A 15581-nucleotide genomic window follows, 5' to 3' on the forward strand; every position below is an offset into this window, starting at 1 on the left:
CTGTCTTTCACTTCAACATATCCAAGCATTACCTAGAATAATTTCAAAAGAATGTGGACAGTGGAAAAAAAGGAGAACAAACAAAGGATAGGGCTATTTGAAACAATGGTGATCAGTTTGATTAGATCATGACATCACTTGTAAGGCAATACAGTACTTGAAAAATAGGATTGTTGTAGAAGAGGGTGGGGCTGTCTTTTGTTGATTCAAAAATAATGAAAGAGGAAAATCTATGAGTCATAAATGACAGAGAATCTCAAGTATATTGAGAGCAGGTTGGTGCCATGTCTTGGATTGCCACCAGCAGTGCTAATATGATTTAAAGTTCAGTGCCAGAGGTTTCAACGTGCCTTTTTCCCCTCCCTTCAAAATATTTCTCCTATGTCTTTTCCCTTTGATTCTGCATTTATATAGCCATTTCTCTGAGTGAAAAACATAATGGCTAAACTTTTTACTGAAAGTAAAAATGCAGAGGAATATCTGCTGTGATAATTATTAACCAGCAACCTTGTGATAGCAATCCCTGAATGGCAACTTTCATGAATGCCAAGAAACTGGGCAGCTCCAATGCCATGGATTAGGATAGAATAGAGCTGCTGTGGTATCAGATGGGTGTATGAAGTCAAGTGATGCCCATGCTCAGGTTTGCCTTCCCTTCTCTTGCCTTCCCTCCCTTTCTATAGGTGACTGAAGAATAAGCTTCTGCCCTACATAATGTCAATATCATGGTTTACCTGGGACTAGCATGTCAGACCACTGATAGTGTGCTAACACATAAACAAGAAGAGCAGGAAATGCTTCTAAAGTCCCATCCATACATGGAGGTATTGCAATACCTTCCCATTAAGAAAACCATCATATGGGAGTATGTTCTGAGACATGTTTGAGATATTTGGTATTATTCTCTTTAGGGTAATTATGAGTCAGATGCCTCACAAAAGATGGGAATTTGGGGTAGGTTGGTGAAATATGAGATAAAGAGTAGGTGTATATCTTCCTCTGTAGCCAGTGGCATCTGATAAGGCCTGATTTGCTGCAGAAAGTCAAGTCTAGGCAGATGAAGTTAGTTCAGAGAGATGGAATCTAATCAAAGCATTGCAACTGCAGCAGACTAAATCAAGAAAATTGTTCTCATATGTAAAGGACAGAGAAAACCAGAATTATGGATCATTTCAAGTAAGGTTCTTACCAAAGGTTTTTTCTTGTAAGAATAATAGGAGCCATCAGCTAAATCCAACTGAAGTTTTATGCTAAAAATCATAATCTTAATTTGGTCAACTCCAGACTTTCTGAAGAATCTGATTGAAGTATTAAAAGTTACCTATCTGATTTCTCAGTCTAAAACATCTGTGAGGCTGGGGAAAAAATGAGGTTTTGGTAGAGGCTCATCCTTGAGCTTGTAGGACGAAAACAACAGAGTATCCTCCACCTCGATGAATATAGGATCCTTCATTTTCAGTTATCTTTGCACTCAGAGTATTCAGAAACTGGTACCACAACAGTATATGGTGGGGCTCAGCTATTCTAAACCATATCTGGACCCGTACCAATCGGGTTTCAGGCCCGGACACAGCACAGAGACGGCATTGGTCGCACTAATAAATGATCTCTGGAGAGCTCGGGACAAAGGCTGTTCCTCTGTCCTAGTTCTTCTAGATCTCTCAGCAGCTTTTGATACCATCGACCATGGTATCTTGCTGCAGCGTCTCAGGGGATTGGGAGTGGGAGGCACGGTTCTCCAGTGGTTCTCCTCCTATCTCATGGGATGTTCGCAGTCGGTATTAACAAGAGGGCAGAGATCGAGCTCCTAAGGGTTCCACCGTTCGGAGAATGCCTTCTGGTGGCTCCCAGAGGGAGGGCATTCTCTGTGGGTGCGCCTGACCTATGGAACCGTTTATCGGTTGAGCTCCGGATGGCTCCCGACCTTCGCTCCTTCCGACGCGACCTAAAAACATATCTGTTTGAGCAATCCGGTCTGGTCTGACGGGTTCTGTTGTAATTATTGTTTTAAGGTAACTATCTTCTGCATTTGGGCAAAATTAGGGTTTAATTTGTTTTCAATATCTGTATTTGTGCATTCTGTTATTTATGTCACTGTTCACCGCCCTGAGTCCTTAGGGAGAAGGGCGGTATACAAATCAAATAAATAAATAAATAAATAAATAAATAAATAAATAAATAAATAAATAAATAAATAAATAAATAAATTTGTGTACCCTGATTTCCTTCTGTGTAGTTATGGTTCTTTAGACTGATGTCTTGGCCCAGATTTAAAATTTCAAATGCATATGGAAGATAAACAGGTACTTTTTATAAGGGTCTGATCTGATACCTACTTGAGAAAGTTTAAAGATGGCAATATATGATTATTGGCCTTGGTATCTTCTCCAATATTTTAGATGAAGAAGAAAAAACACCATACACCTCTACAAACTTTTACGTCAAGACTGTCAACCTCCAGTCTCCTGTAATTGGGAGAAAGCCCTGAAAAACTAGGAGCCCATCTTATTTCAGATACACGTGAGCTCCAAAGGAGTTAGTGACAATGTTGTATTGTTCCAATAGTTAACTAAGTGTGATAGAATCATTCTGTTCTGATAGCCTGTTTCCTTCCTGTACTGATTACTAACACTTTCCTTGCTTTTTCCCATTCCCCCCCCCACTCCAGCCTGGCTCAACAATGGTCTCTTGAGGATGGAGAGGAGCAGGAGAGAGAGCGCAGACGAAGGCATAGGCAACTGAGTTCCACCTCTGAGGCAAAGGAGGAGGGATCCTCCAGCACAGTACAGAATGTGACCAGTCAGACATCAAACAGGTATTTGTATCTTACAGAAGTTGGACTATAGCATGTCTAGCTCAGAATAAGTGCTGCTGGTTGTTGGTGACTATGCAGGATTTTCAATACAAAATTTTCCAATCATCTAACTGCCAAATTCATAGTATATGAGGAAAACTCAGAAACTTCACAGTAATATTTGCCACATCAAAGAGACCGTAGTTGCTTTTTAAACAATGCACAAAGTAGTTACAGATTTCTCTCAGCTTTTCACAATCTTTTAAAATACTCAACACTGGGCATTTTGCAGCAAAATATCTTTCCTTCATTGGCATTTTTTAGAATGATGGTCGGGTGAGATTTAAGGTGCTGGTACTTACCTTTAAAGCCCTACATGGCTTAGGCCCGGGATACTTGCAGGACCGTCTGCTACCGGGGACGACTTCCCATTGCCCAGTGCGCTCACACAGAGAGGGCCTCCTCAGGTTGCCATCGGCCAGACAATGTCGGCTGGCGACCCCCAGGGGGAGGGCCTTCTCTGTGGGAGCGCCAGCCCTTTGGAACCAACTCCCCCTTGAGCTTCGGATGGCCCCGGACCTCTGGTCCTTTTGCCGCGACCTCAAAACTTTTCTCTTCCATCAGGCTGACCTGGATTGATGATGGGTTTTTAAATGTTTTAATTTTTAACTGTAGTTAATTTATTTTGGGGCTGTTATTTAATTCTTTTTTAATTTTTGTATTGTTGTTTTTTATTGTTGTAAGCCGCCCTGAGTCCTTCGGGAGATAGGGCGGCATATAAGTCCCAAAAATAAATAAATAATAAATAAATTAAATAATGTATGTTTCAGGAGATGCACTGAAGAAGCTTCTAGAGTGCCTGTGTGCATTGGTTTTTAAAAGTTGAAGAAAATGATAAGAAATGTCTTGGCATCATGTGCATTTTAAAAATGAAATGTGAACCTCATTTGCCTCATTCTAGTTATTATTGTTTTTATGGAACAGTATTATTTAGGCTTTGTTCCAATTAGAATGCATTCCATCATGACTCTGGTAAGAGAGAAATTTGACCACTGACCACTTTCAATAGTATCAGCTGCAAAATTCCTTTTACATGCCGATTGTGGACCTTCCTTTTGTTTCCCCTTGCGTGATGTACACATGCATGTATACACACAGAAGACATAGACAGCATTTTTTTACTTACCATTTCTGTGCCAAGATAATGAATTGTCATTATCTTTGTTATATAAAAGTAGCTGATCAAAATTTCCAAAACAATTCAAGTCCTATGAATACAGTCCTATCTCTACTACAGCCCTGAAGGACTTAGGAAATTATTTATAACCTGGTTTGTAAATCTCATTCCTGTGTAAACCATGAATTCTTCTAAAATTTAACTTCTAGTGCCCTCTAGTGCTCTTCATAGGTTTCCTTCTCTTTCATAGGGTTGATAATTCCTTAGAGGCAAAGCTGCTTGACTTGGAAAACTCAGCACTTAAAAATAAGAAGACCGAACCAGTTACAATAAATAAATTGGAAGGCAGAAGAGTGAGGAGGAGAGCAGAGTTTTTAAATAATATAAAACAAGAGAAGAAAACACAAGTGAGTACTAAGAAATTCGATAAGGAAGCTGCTGAAGAGAATCCTACATCTCCTCCAGAATCATCTAAAGAAGAGGGAAAAGCAGAAAAATGTGAAACCCTAATTTCGCAAAAGCACGTTATAGAAGAAAGCCATCAAATCCAGAGTCAGAAAAAAGAGGAGATAGCCCTGGAGAAACATGAAGCCTTGAAGCAAGAGAAGGACCTCAAAATAGATGAGGATCAGGTCTTCAGTGAGGAGCAGAAGGTTCCAAGTGTATGTGAATCTCAGAGACTGGCTGGGATCCAGAATGAGGTGGCTTCCCAGCAGCCTCAAGGAGCTTCTTGCGAACGTAAAAGCATCAGCCGGCTTGAGGTGAAAATTCAGCCAAGAGCTAGAAAGTTCACTGATCCTTCTGCTGCAACCACACCTGCTTCTGAGGCACCACAGGTACTTTAGTCTTGGTATTTTACAAGGACAGAGAAAGTTTGATGAAAAGTTAATTGGGCAGAGATGCAAATTAGATATGGAGTAAATTGAATACACGGAGTTATTACTCATATCAAAGTTGGCAGCTTCGTTCAGCAGTAGGGTTAAAGGATCAAGAAATAGCTGAGCAGACATTGCCTAAGGCAGGATTAAGTAACATAGAGCATCTTAAATTCACAAGAAGCTTTCCTCTTACCCCTACATTAGAAAAATCCAATCTCAAAATCTTGTAAGGTTTCTCATTAAAAGGTTATCACCTGAGGATGCTGAAATGATGTCAGATACTATCAAATCTTATGTGGCTGTGGTGATAATGACAACATTATTGATTTTGCCATAGTAGATTGCCATAAATCAGGATTGCTCAAGGATGCTCAGGGTCAGAAAAAACAATCTACTATTGGCTTAAGAGATATCAAAAGTCAAATTATCCAGTCTGTTATTAGTGGATGCTTATGTAATATAATTAATATCTTAACTATATTTAGCAAGACCCAGGTAACATATGCTGCTTGCAGCATAAAATTATAATACACAATTTAGCAATGCATATAATAACAATTTTGGGTTTGTAAAAGCCTAAAAAAGCTTTAAATGTTAAGGAAGTATTTTACAGAAGTGCTAAAATACCCTAAAAAAAGGCTCAAACTCCTTTTCGGAAAACCATTTCACAGCCTTTTCATGTTGCAACATTGAAGTTGGTTTGCTTTTTTCTTGCTGTCATAATTTACAATTATTTTCATTTATTCTTTTTACATATATAGCCTACCTTTTCCTAGCCCTTATCTTCTATACCATACTGAATCTAGATATTCTATACTTTGAAAATTGTAATGAAACATTAGTGGATATAACTTTTTCTCAGAAAACCTAGAAAAGATAATCAGACCATCTGTTAAATATGTTGTAGGATCTAAGTAGACATGCTCAGTAGTGTACTAAGTCTTACAGAGTTCAAAAGGATTTATTTCCAATTTTTACTAAAAAAAATATCTTTGGTGGAGCAGCCACAGAATATTTCTCAGTCTTTGGCCTTGTGCTTCCTTGTTTCATATTTCTCTTCCAGGTCACAGAAAAAGCTATTCCCAAATCAAATGCTAAAACTGCCAGGTCTCCCTCTGGTCAAGAAGGTTTTGATGCTCCTATACTAATTTCTGAACCCCGGATTACCTATAGTAGTTCATTCAACCGGATAAGTCCAAGGACAATCTCATTCCGGGTAAGGATTTATTACAAATTATGAAAAGGTCTCTTATTTAAAAATGAAATATAGGCCCTATGGCAATGACACAAGCAATATTCTACTTGCACAAAGGCAATGAGGCTGCTGCACAACTACCACTACAATCAATTTTTACATATCAAGTGGAGATAACCGCAGAGGGTCAGTTTATCCAACCTATGTATGTCTTAGAGCTAATCTTTATTGAAATGTGGGTCACCTTCCAAATATAGTTTGTATAACCAAGCCAAAATTGATTTCAATGTTATTTTATCTACATTTAAACTTAATGAAAACTAAATACAACCAACAGGATTATTTCCCAAGCCAACTTTAAATAAGCATACTTTCGTAACAAGTTTTAGGACTATTTAGGATCATTACTCAAAATTATGGGTGTCAACTTATGCACTGCTATTGTAGGGAAAGCCTACATGTATTGTTGTTGTTAGTTGCGAAGTCGTGTCCGACCCATCGTGACCCTATGGACAACGTTCCTCCAGGCTTTCCTGTCCTCTACCATCTTCTGGAGTCCATTTAAGCTCACACCTACTGCTTCAGTAACTCCATCAAGCCACCTCATTCTCTGTCGTCCCCTTCTTCTATTGCCCTCAATCTTTCCTACATGTATACTCTCATGCAATTGGAAACTTCCCAGTTCCTCTATTCCCTGGTTTTGGATATCAGGGAGGTTGGTACTGAGTAGTTATATAATGCTGGATTAGTGGTATAACTCTCATTTTCCTTCATAGAATCTGAGGTTAGGAAGCTATCTTCCTAGGGGTAGAATGCGAAAAGTGAGAGCCAAGTAATATTTTCCAAATCAGAGAAATTGAAGACCTTTCAGTCCATTCTTAACCTTTGAGAGCTTTTCATCTTTCAAAATATTTACCAAAGAAAGTCATTTCAACATCTAATCCATATCTATCCTTTTGCACATGATGTTGTGATCCTGTTGTGATGTGACTTCCCTATACCCATTTACTCTTTTCAGTTAAGGTTTCCCCCACTCCCTGCAACAGAGTATTTTCAGTTGGGGTTTGGGTGGGAGAAACAATACTTGCTAAAATTTCCCTGTATTCCCCATAATTATTTAACTGCAAAACCCTGATTCTTGTACTCTATTTCTTCTGCTTCTAGGTTGTTCCCAGGAAAGAAAGACAAGAAGATACATTAAGCAGAAGGTAAATAGATATTAGTACAGCACTGCAATGCCTTTGTAGAGCTTGCATTCTTGCTCCATATTTGTGATAGAAAGACAACAACAGAATGGCAACAGAGATCTATGTGCTTCGATAGAAAATGTTTTCTTACTCGATTTGGTTCAATTTTAATTTTGTTTTGTTTAAAGGAAGAGGCTTCTGGATTTGTAACATGCCCAAATATTTTTAGCACACATTATGCTTCTTTTACAAGTTTTAAGAGCTGCACTTATTGTATAGGCCACTGGAAGCAGAATCTCCTGCAAACTGGCCTGTAAATATTACTGTAGGCTCTATGCAGCTTTTATTTAAAACTTCTGATCAAAGGAAATTCAATCAAATCAAATCTTCAAATCACTTCAGTGGTTGGATGGACTTTAATCCGTCTGCATTTGGGCATTTTATAATTTCAGTGCTTCAAGTCAGACTGGCAGTTAAAATTGGATTAGATGATTACATTCAAAATTAAAATTACAATGGATCTTGCCATATTCACACACATCTCTAGTAAACATTGTCTTTGTATGTTTATATTGTTATGGAACACAAAACATAAAGCAAACAAATTTTTGATCTCAATTGCTAGGTTTTGAAAATCAGAATATATACAGAATCTGTTATTCTTACTTTATATTTATTTATTTATATTCTTACTTGATATAATCAGAAGGCTGATTCTTTCTGTAGTAAGGTAGTACTTAGAACCTTCTTCCCCCCACACACATTCCCTTATGTCAGTATGTACAGAATTTTGATATAAAAATAATAGGATGATTTGGAATCTCATTCAGAGCAGAAATTATGTAAGTTCTATATTTTTGATTTTAATGGAAAGCTTAAGTCCTTGCTTAACTCCTACATTTTATAACTGGTGACAGTGACAAGAACTCAGCTGTGATCAGACTTTCATGTATTTATTCTCTTTCTCTGTCTTGATCCACTCTGGAAGCAGCTAAATGTTCATCTTATGTTACAAGATTCCTGTGATAATAAGCAAGCTAAATATTAAACAATTGATAACAGAGTATGTTATTATATGACATGGTACAATACTAGGTTGCTATTTCTCCATGGGAACTTCAAAATATTAAGTTGCTGGGGATTCCATACGGTTCCAACCTGGTATTGTCTAGATGTGATAAATTAAATGTTCCATAGTTTCCAGCCTCTATGAATGTTAAGCTTGCTTGACATAGTCCATCACATCTGGAATTTCACATTTGAGTAGCAATTAGTCAGAACCCTTTTTGTCAGGCTCTAGAGCAGACATGTCAAACTTGTGATGTCACGTGATGTCGCGTAACATACAGAGCTTTTTCGCCATTGCCAGCAATGGGGTGGACATGGCTTCCAGATGACAGGAGTTTGACACCCCTGCTCTAGAGGGTCACAGTCAGCCTTGTAAAGGTGAACATTCCCTGACCTCAGGTAATGAACAGTAGGCTTAGAAGGGCTAGTTGTTTGAAAATGGAGATATGAATACATTAAACAGTTGAAATACGGACAGATCACAATAGATTTAGGGGTATCTGCAGAATGTAGTCAACAAAGTCCAGATGGTAATGATAACCATTCAGTTGAAGCTCTGCCTAGTAGTGTGTGTGTGTGTGTGTGTGTGTGTGTGTGTGTGTGTGAGATGCATTTGCATTTAAAAAACAGGACAAAATTTGATCACAGCTGCTGTGGCCACCATTGTAAATTTATCGACCATACCCTACAGATACCTCTGATTCAATTGCTTTGCCATTTTAATCAGAGCAATAAATGTTTTTCTTGGTGAACATTGTTCTCTGTGAATATTGTAAGAACCACTGATACTTTCTGAACCTTAGAAAATTGATTTTGATTTATTTGCATCTCCTCCACTAGTGCCAGTATGAGGCTTCCAGCAAGCACAGTCAAACTTGAGGAGAAGCTAGAGAGATATACATCTGCTGTCCAGGTAAATATGGTAATAGAAAATGTGGTTGTTCAGACATTTACACATCTCCAAAATGAAGTGAATAAAAGGAGCAAATAAGCCTTTACCATGAAAAGAGTTCCTACCCATACCTTCTTGGTATACTGGTGGATTAAAAGGTCAAAGAAAGAGGAATATGTATTCATACTACTCTTATTAAGTGGGAAAGAAATTGGTTCTCTCCTGAACTTCTGATATTGTCTGCCTCTTGTCTTATCCTTAGAGGGCAGGATCCATTAAAGTGTCTTCATCTATTCGGAGAAACTTCCAACCAGCTTCAGAGGGTGTGGCCAGCAAACGTAGCATCTTTGAAGCCACTGTTCCTGTCCAGAGTGAGCCTCCCACTCTTGTCCGTAAGGTAAAACTGATCTTACCTAGAAGGAATCAGATATACAGGAGAGATATGGTCAGGTGAATTAGCCAAAATTAGCCACTCAATGTAAAGATTAAGAACCACAAGAAAAGAGGCAATTTTAAAGTTGCCCACTAACAAGATCAATAAATAGATACTACGAGGTTCTAGAACCCTACTTGTAGAATGTTTTTACAAAAATCTTGAAAGTCAATTCAAAAGCTTAACTCATTGTACATTTTTTAGTGTAAAAAAGGTTGGGCAGGGGAGGGGGACTATTTTGAGTCACTTTTTTATATATATAAATATTTTATTAATTTTCTAGTTTTACAATCAAATACTTAATAGACAACATGTTGTCTGGGTCCATTAGTAATTCAGTGGTATATATTAACTTCTTCAGTCTAGATCCAATGTTATACCATCAAATGTTTCCTCTCTTCTTCCAGTAGTACCTGTTTTCCCACACTAGACAAATACAATTCTTATTGTTATTAATAAATATACAATTGAATATCAACATCTTTGTTACATTTTTCTCATAATATCAATAATGCCAGTTTTAGATAACTCTTCTAACCAAAATATATCTTAATTGCATTTGCACTTAACATCCATATGTTCAATCGGTATCCTGTTTTCGCTTTTTTTAAATTTTAATTTCCCATCAGTGTTTAAAATGTTTCTATTAGTTATAATTTCAAACTAAGTAACCAAAAGCTTCTCTTATTAAAACCTCTTAGTGTTTTCCTGTTTCCCTTCTTATACCAATATCTAATATTCTAGTTACAAATCTTATATTTCTAGTTATGATAATACTTCTATTTCTAGCAATTATTTATTGTCCACCATATTCAAACATCTACGTAGTTAATAATATAATATCCCATCTAATTGTTCAAAACCTTTATTTTCTTTGGTCTTACTCTAGCTTTCTTCCTTTGCCAACTAACTTTCCAAGTCAATGCATTTGAATTATCAAGTAATTTTTTCCTCTGTTTTTGTGTATATTATTTGGAATAAGAAAGACCATTTGATTAAAGTATTTTTGGAAGAATGAACCCATTGATATTCATTAAACAGCCTCTCTCCTTCTCCAATTCCCCACAGTTCTCCTAATAGCTATATCTTCCATTCAATCAGTTTTTCTTCCTTTTCCTCAAATATGTCCCGAATTCTTGATTGGTAAGATGTCTTTTCCATTTCCGATATTATCACTCCATCTTCTAGTTCTTCAGTTGTCTGGATCTGTTGGATGGTTCCTTCCTTTAGGTCCTCATTCTTTGGATTTGCTTCCTCTAGTTTTCCTTCTATTTTCTGGGTTGCTAGTTCCTTCTTTGTAGTCATGTTCTGGGTTTGTAAATTTAGATTAGAAAATTGTCCTTTTATCTCCTTTGTGTTATTTCTAGTCTCATCAAGAGCTAAAGCAATAGTCTCTTGTATTGATTTTAACATGGAGAGAGTTTCTTTCTGGTAGTATGTCAAACTGAAGACTTTGGGAATAGGTGTTAGAGATGGTTTTTTACCATTTAAAGTTGAGTATGGGAGATCCATTTCATTTTTTGTAGGTGGTTTTTATAATAAAAATTGTTCACCAATCAAGGATTTGTAACCCAAAATATTCCATTATCTCAAGCAATGAAGTGTATTTCTCCTGCGGGGAAATAGTTCCACAACACAGCTCTGAAAGTCAGGTAATATTTATATTCATAGTTCAGGCAAGCCAGTTTCAAAATAGTTCATTGTCTCTGCCACATCGATAAGCAGCCCAAAAGTTTTTGTATTTTTCCTTGGTGGAGCAGTGGGCTAATGCCTCCTTAAGTAACACCAGCTGCCTGCAATTAGTGCAGGTTCGCATCCCACCAGGCTCAAGGTTGACTCAGCCTTCCATCCTTCCAAGGTAGGTAAAATGAGGACCCAGATTGTTGGGGGCAATTAAGCTGACTTTGTAATAATGCCGCTTGGGGTGTGTGTGAAAGCCCTAATAAGCAGGCATATACATAGAATGAAGGCTACTGCTAAGCTTGTAAGCCGCCCTGAGTCTTCGGAGAAGGGCGGGATATAAATGGAATTAAAATAAAAATAAATAAAATAAAAAAGTGAAAGCTTCCAAAGTCAGCAAGAGTCTTATCTAAATCTGGGCTTCAAGCCAAGTTTCCTTTAGGCATAACAAATTGTAGTGCCATAATTTGCCACTAGATGTCATTAGTGCTGTTTCCAGCTTTTAAAATCTATAAGCTTTTCAATTTTTTTTAAAAAAAGTCTCAAAAGTACTTTTAGTCCCCAAATTTCTAAGCCATAAATGTATATTAATTCTAAATTAATCTTGTAATTTTCTCTGTTTCCCCCAAGTAGTTAATTTGCTGCTTTTCTTTTCCTGAAGGAATGGGGTGGAAATTTCCTTTCCCTCTCTCATCGGGGAGGGTGCTTTGGGCAGTTTTTCCAGGAATAAGTCTTAGAGTCATAAAGAAAAGATAGGGTCTCACCCAATTTCATCCAAGTTGCTGCAGGGTTGCTTGTTAGTGCTTATTGTCTTCTGTTGTCAGCAGCTTCTGACTAGCTACTACACAAATGTAGGCAGTCTTTCCCCCACCAGTTTGGAGGGCTTCCTCAGATCAAACGGAAGGGCCGCCACCCTCCCGCGATCAGCGAGGGTCCTCTCCTTGTTCAGTGCTTTTTAAATGCTCATATCTCCATAAACATTAGTAAATGTTCAAATATTTATACAAGTTACATCCTTATGTGTCATTTGCCCCCCACTTGTTTTGGAAGCTACATAAATGCACTTGAGCTGAGGCCCTGTCTGCTTATAGACTCCTTTGATTTCTCTCTCTCTCTCTCTCTCTCATATTATTTATCAGGGATGCGGTGGCTCAGTGGGTTAGGACGCTGAGCTTGTCGATCGGAAGGTCGGCAGTTTGGCGGGTCGAATCCCGAGTGCCGCGTAACAGAGTGAGCGCCTGTTACTCGTCCCAGCTTCTGCCAACCTAGCAGTTCGAAAGCACGTAAAAATGCAAGTAGAAAAATAGGGACCACTACGGTGGGAAGGTAACAGCGTTCCGTGCGCCTTTGGCATCTAGTCATGCCAGCCACATGACCACGGAGATGTCCTCGGACTAGCACGCATGTGCGGGGGAACCTTTACCTTTACTATATATATATATATATATATATATATATATATATATATATATATATATATATATATATATATGTGTGTGTGTGTGTGTGTGTGTGTGTGTGTGTGTGTGTGTGTGTGTGTGTTTTCTGAGGTTTTCGCGGGTGTTTGTATGTGGATCTTTGGTCATTCGGGTTTTTCCCCGCGTAGAGTTGAAGGTGTAGGAGCAACGTTTCGACGGAATCCCATCCGTCATCCTCAGGCTGGTGGCTTCAGCTTCCTGCTTCTCCCAGAAGAAGGAAGCTGAAGCCACCAGCCTGAGGATGACGGATGGGATTCCGTCGAAACGTTGCTCCTACACCTTCAACTCTACGCGGGAAAAAACCCGAATGACCAAAGATCCATATATATATATATATATATATATATATATGTAGATCTAGAGTCTCGGGTTTCTTCCCGCGTTCCTTTCATCTTCAGAAAGTTGTGGCGACGTTTCGACGAAATCCCATCCGTCATCATCAGGCCGGAGTGTTCCTCCTGCTGCTTCCAGGAGCAATGCGTGGTCAATGCGTGGACCACGCATTGCTCCTGGAAGCAGCAGGAGGAACACTCCGGCCTGATGATGACGGATGGGATTTCGTCGAAACGTCGCCACAACTTTCTGAAGATGAAAGGAACGCGGGAAGAAACCCGAGACTCTAGATCTACACATACAGACACCCGCGAGAATCTACGAAAACATATATATATATATATATATATATATATATATATATATATATATATGTGTGTGTGTGTGTGTGTGTGTGTGTGTGTGTGTGTGTGTGTGTGTGTGTATGTATGTGTGTGTGTGTATGTATGATGTATGTTTGTATATATATATATATATATATATATATAATCTATCTATCTATCTATCTGTCTGTCTGTCTGTCTGTCTATCTATCTATCTATCTATCTATCTATCTATCTATCTATCTATCTATCTATCTATCTATCTATCTATCTATCTAAATGTTTAGGGCTCTGGATACACAATCTGAACAGATCGGAGAAAAATGCAGTATCTAGTTGCCAACTGTCTAAAATGATAAGCAAGGCCAAGCCTGGCTAATTTATGATGAGAGACTACAGCACAGTCCAGGGCTATATGTGGGAAAGACAATAGAAAACATTATTTCATATTATTGTCATGCAAATAACATCAACATAAACACCAGGAAATTCAGAAAAGGGAGGGTTATTATTTTCTTACTAGAATACTGAATAATATGTGTTTGTACAATTTATCTCTGTGGTTTACCTGTTCTGGAGTGAACATAGAGCCTTTCTTTGATGGAAAAGCAAAAGGTTGAATCTATTCACAAATTTCTAAAATCATATTCTTAAGATCGTTAGTTCTTAGTTAGGTCTTAAAACTCAAACAAGTTCTTTCTTGTTTGAAAGAACAAGAGAAAAATCTGCTTCCCTGTACTGATAGCAGGTGCATGGGTAATTTGTAATCTACATTTTCTCATTTGTTAATTATCTGTCACATGAAACCTTATATTTCTTAATATTAGAAAGAGTAATATGTTATATAGTCTTCTCACTGTATGTATGCTTGAGTATTCTTTCTATTCCCTTATGATTAGGAAAGTTTGAGGATCCCAGGAGGAGTCTCATCCCGAATAAATCTCTGGATAAATCGAACTCAGGAATCCAGAAAGAATGAAGGAGTCAAGGTATGAGAAAAGCTTTGGTAAGCCCATTAAATTAGTTAAAGAGCTTGTATACTAGCCCATTATATTAGCTAAAGGACTTAAACTCCCAATTTACTCCAGCTCATTTCCAGCTTTTAAACAGGAAATCCAATACAGGTAGTCTTCAGCTTACGAATTTCTGTTACTAAACAATGCCATTGTGAAGAGTTACTGCACTGTTTAGCAGCGGCAATCCTTGGTTGCCATTGCTAACCAAATCCCATAGGTAAGGCAACCTCCTGCTGGGTTCCCACAACCAAATCAGTGGGGAAACTAGCAGGAAGTTGTAAATCCCAGGCAGTTTGCAAGCAGAGAGGTAAGGCAGGTAAGTATTTGCAGCCAGGTGGGGAGGGCATGCAGGAGAGTGCAAAGGTATGAGGAAGACATGGAAAGGAGTGGAGAAGATGCAAATATGTGAGGGAGGCATGGAGAGGATCAATGAGGGTATTTGAGGGAGTGAGGGATGCCAGGGAGCGTGCAGTGAGGGCCGAGGAGGATATAGGAGTGCACGAGTGGCTGACAACAGTGCACATGTTAAATGCAGAATGAATGAGGGAGGGGAGGGTGTGTCCATGGGTGTATGAGACTTATCCCCGCACCCTATGACCTTTCCCATCAGTTTCCCCATTAACTTTTTGGGAAAGCTGGTAGAGAACGGTGCAAATGGTAAACACATGATCGCAGGGTGCTGCAACTGATTATAAAATATGAACTGGTTACCAAGCACCCAGTCCACAAGGGTGCTGGGGTGGCTGGAATTCTAAGAATAGGTCGTAATCACCATTTGTTCTGCACCATCATAATTTTGAACCATCACTGAATAAATTAGAGGCTACCTACAGTATATTAGCTCCAGTTATCTGCACAGGGAATCTTTTAAGTGCCCACATTTTATCTTTCTGCAGGACATTCAAAGAACTGGGAACACCGTACAGGGGAGTTAGTGGGGAAACTGATCTGATGATTTGTGAAGGAAATCCAAGGTAAGGATAAAAAAAGTTAGGAGCAGACATAAAGTGACTTGCTGGGCCTGTGATTACTTTGAAAGTGATTTGACCTGAATATATCTCAAAATGTGCACAAACAATATTGAATATGCTTCATGAACATTGTGGCTTTTTATCAATACATTATTA

The 15581-nt window shown here is 38.4% G+C and overlaps 1 protein-coding gene across 1 annotated transcript in view; it reads left to right on the plus strand.

Moving 5' to 3' along the window:
- The window catches only part of LAD1 (ladinin 1), a 39636-nt gene that overhangs the window by 21802 nt on the left and 2253 nt on the right, over positions 1–15581 (plus strand). The window contains exons 3-10 of the mRNA XM_081325693.1: positions 2669–2815; positions 4222–4807; positions 5913–6065; positions 7209–7252; positions 9140–9212; positions 9454–9588; positions 14338–14427; positions 15351–15428. Coding sequence (XP_081181819.1) covers positions 2669–2815; positions 4222–4807; positions 5913–6065; positions 7209–7252; positions 9140–9212; positions 9454–9588; positions 14338–14427; positions 15351–15389 — 1267 coding nt within the window. The 3' untranslated portion in view covers positions 15390–15428. The remainder of the gene's footprint in view (positions 1–2668; positions 2816–4221; positions 4808–5912; positions 6066–7208; positions 7253–9139; positions 9213–9453; positions 9589–14337; positions 14428–15350; positions 15429–15581) is intronic.

The sequence above is a fragment of the Vipera berus genome, assembly GCF_964194415.1.
Source record: "Vipera berus genome assembly, chromosome: 3".
Lineage (NCBI taxonomy): Eukaryota > Metazoa > Chordata > Lepidosauria > Squamata > Viperidae > Vipera > Vipera berus.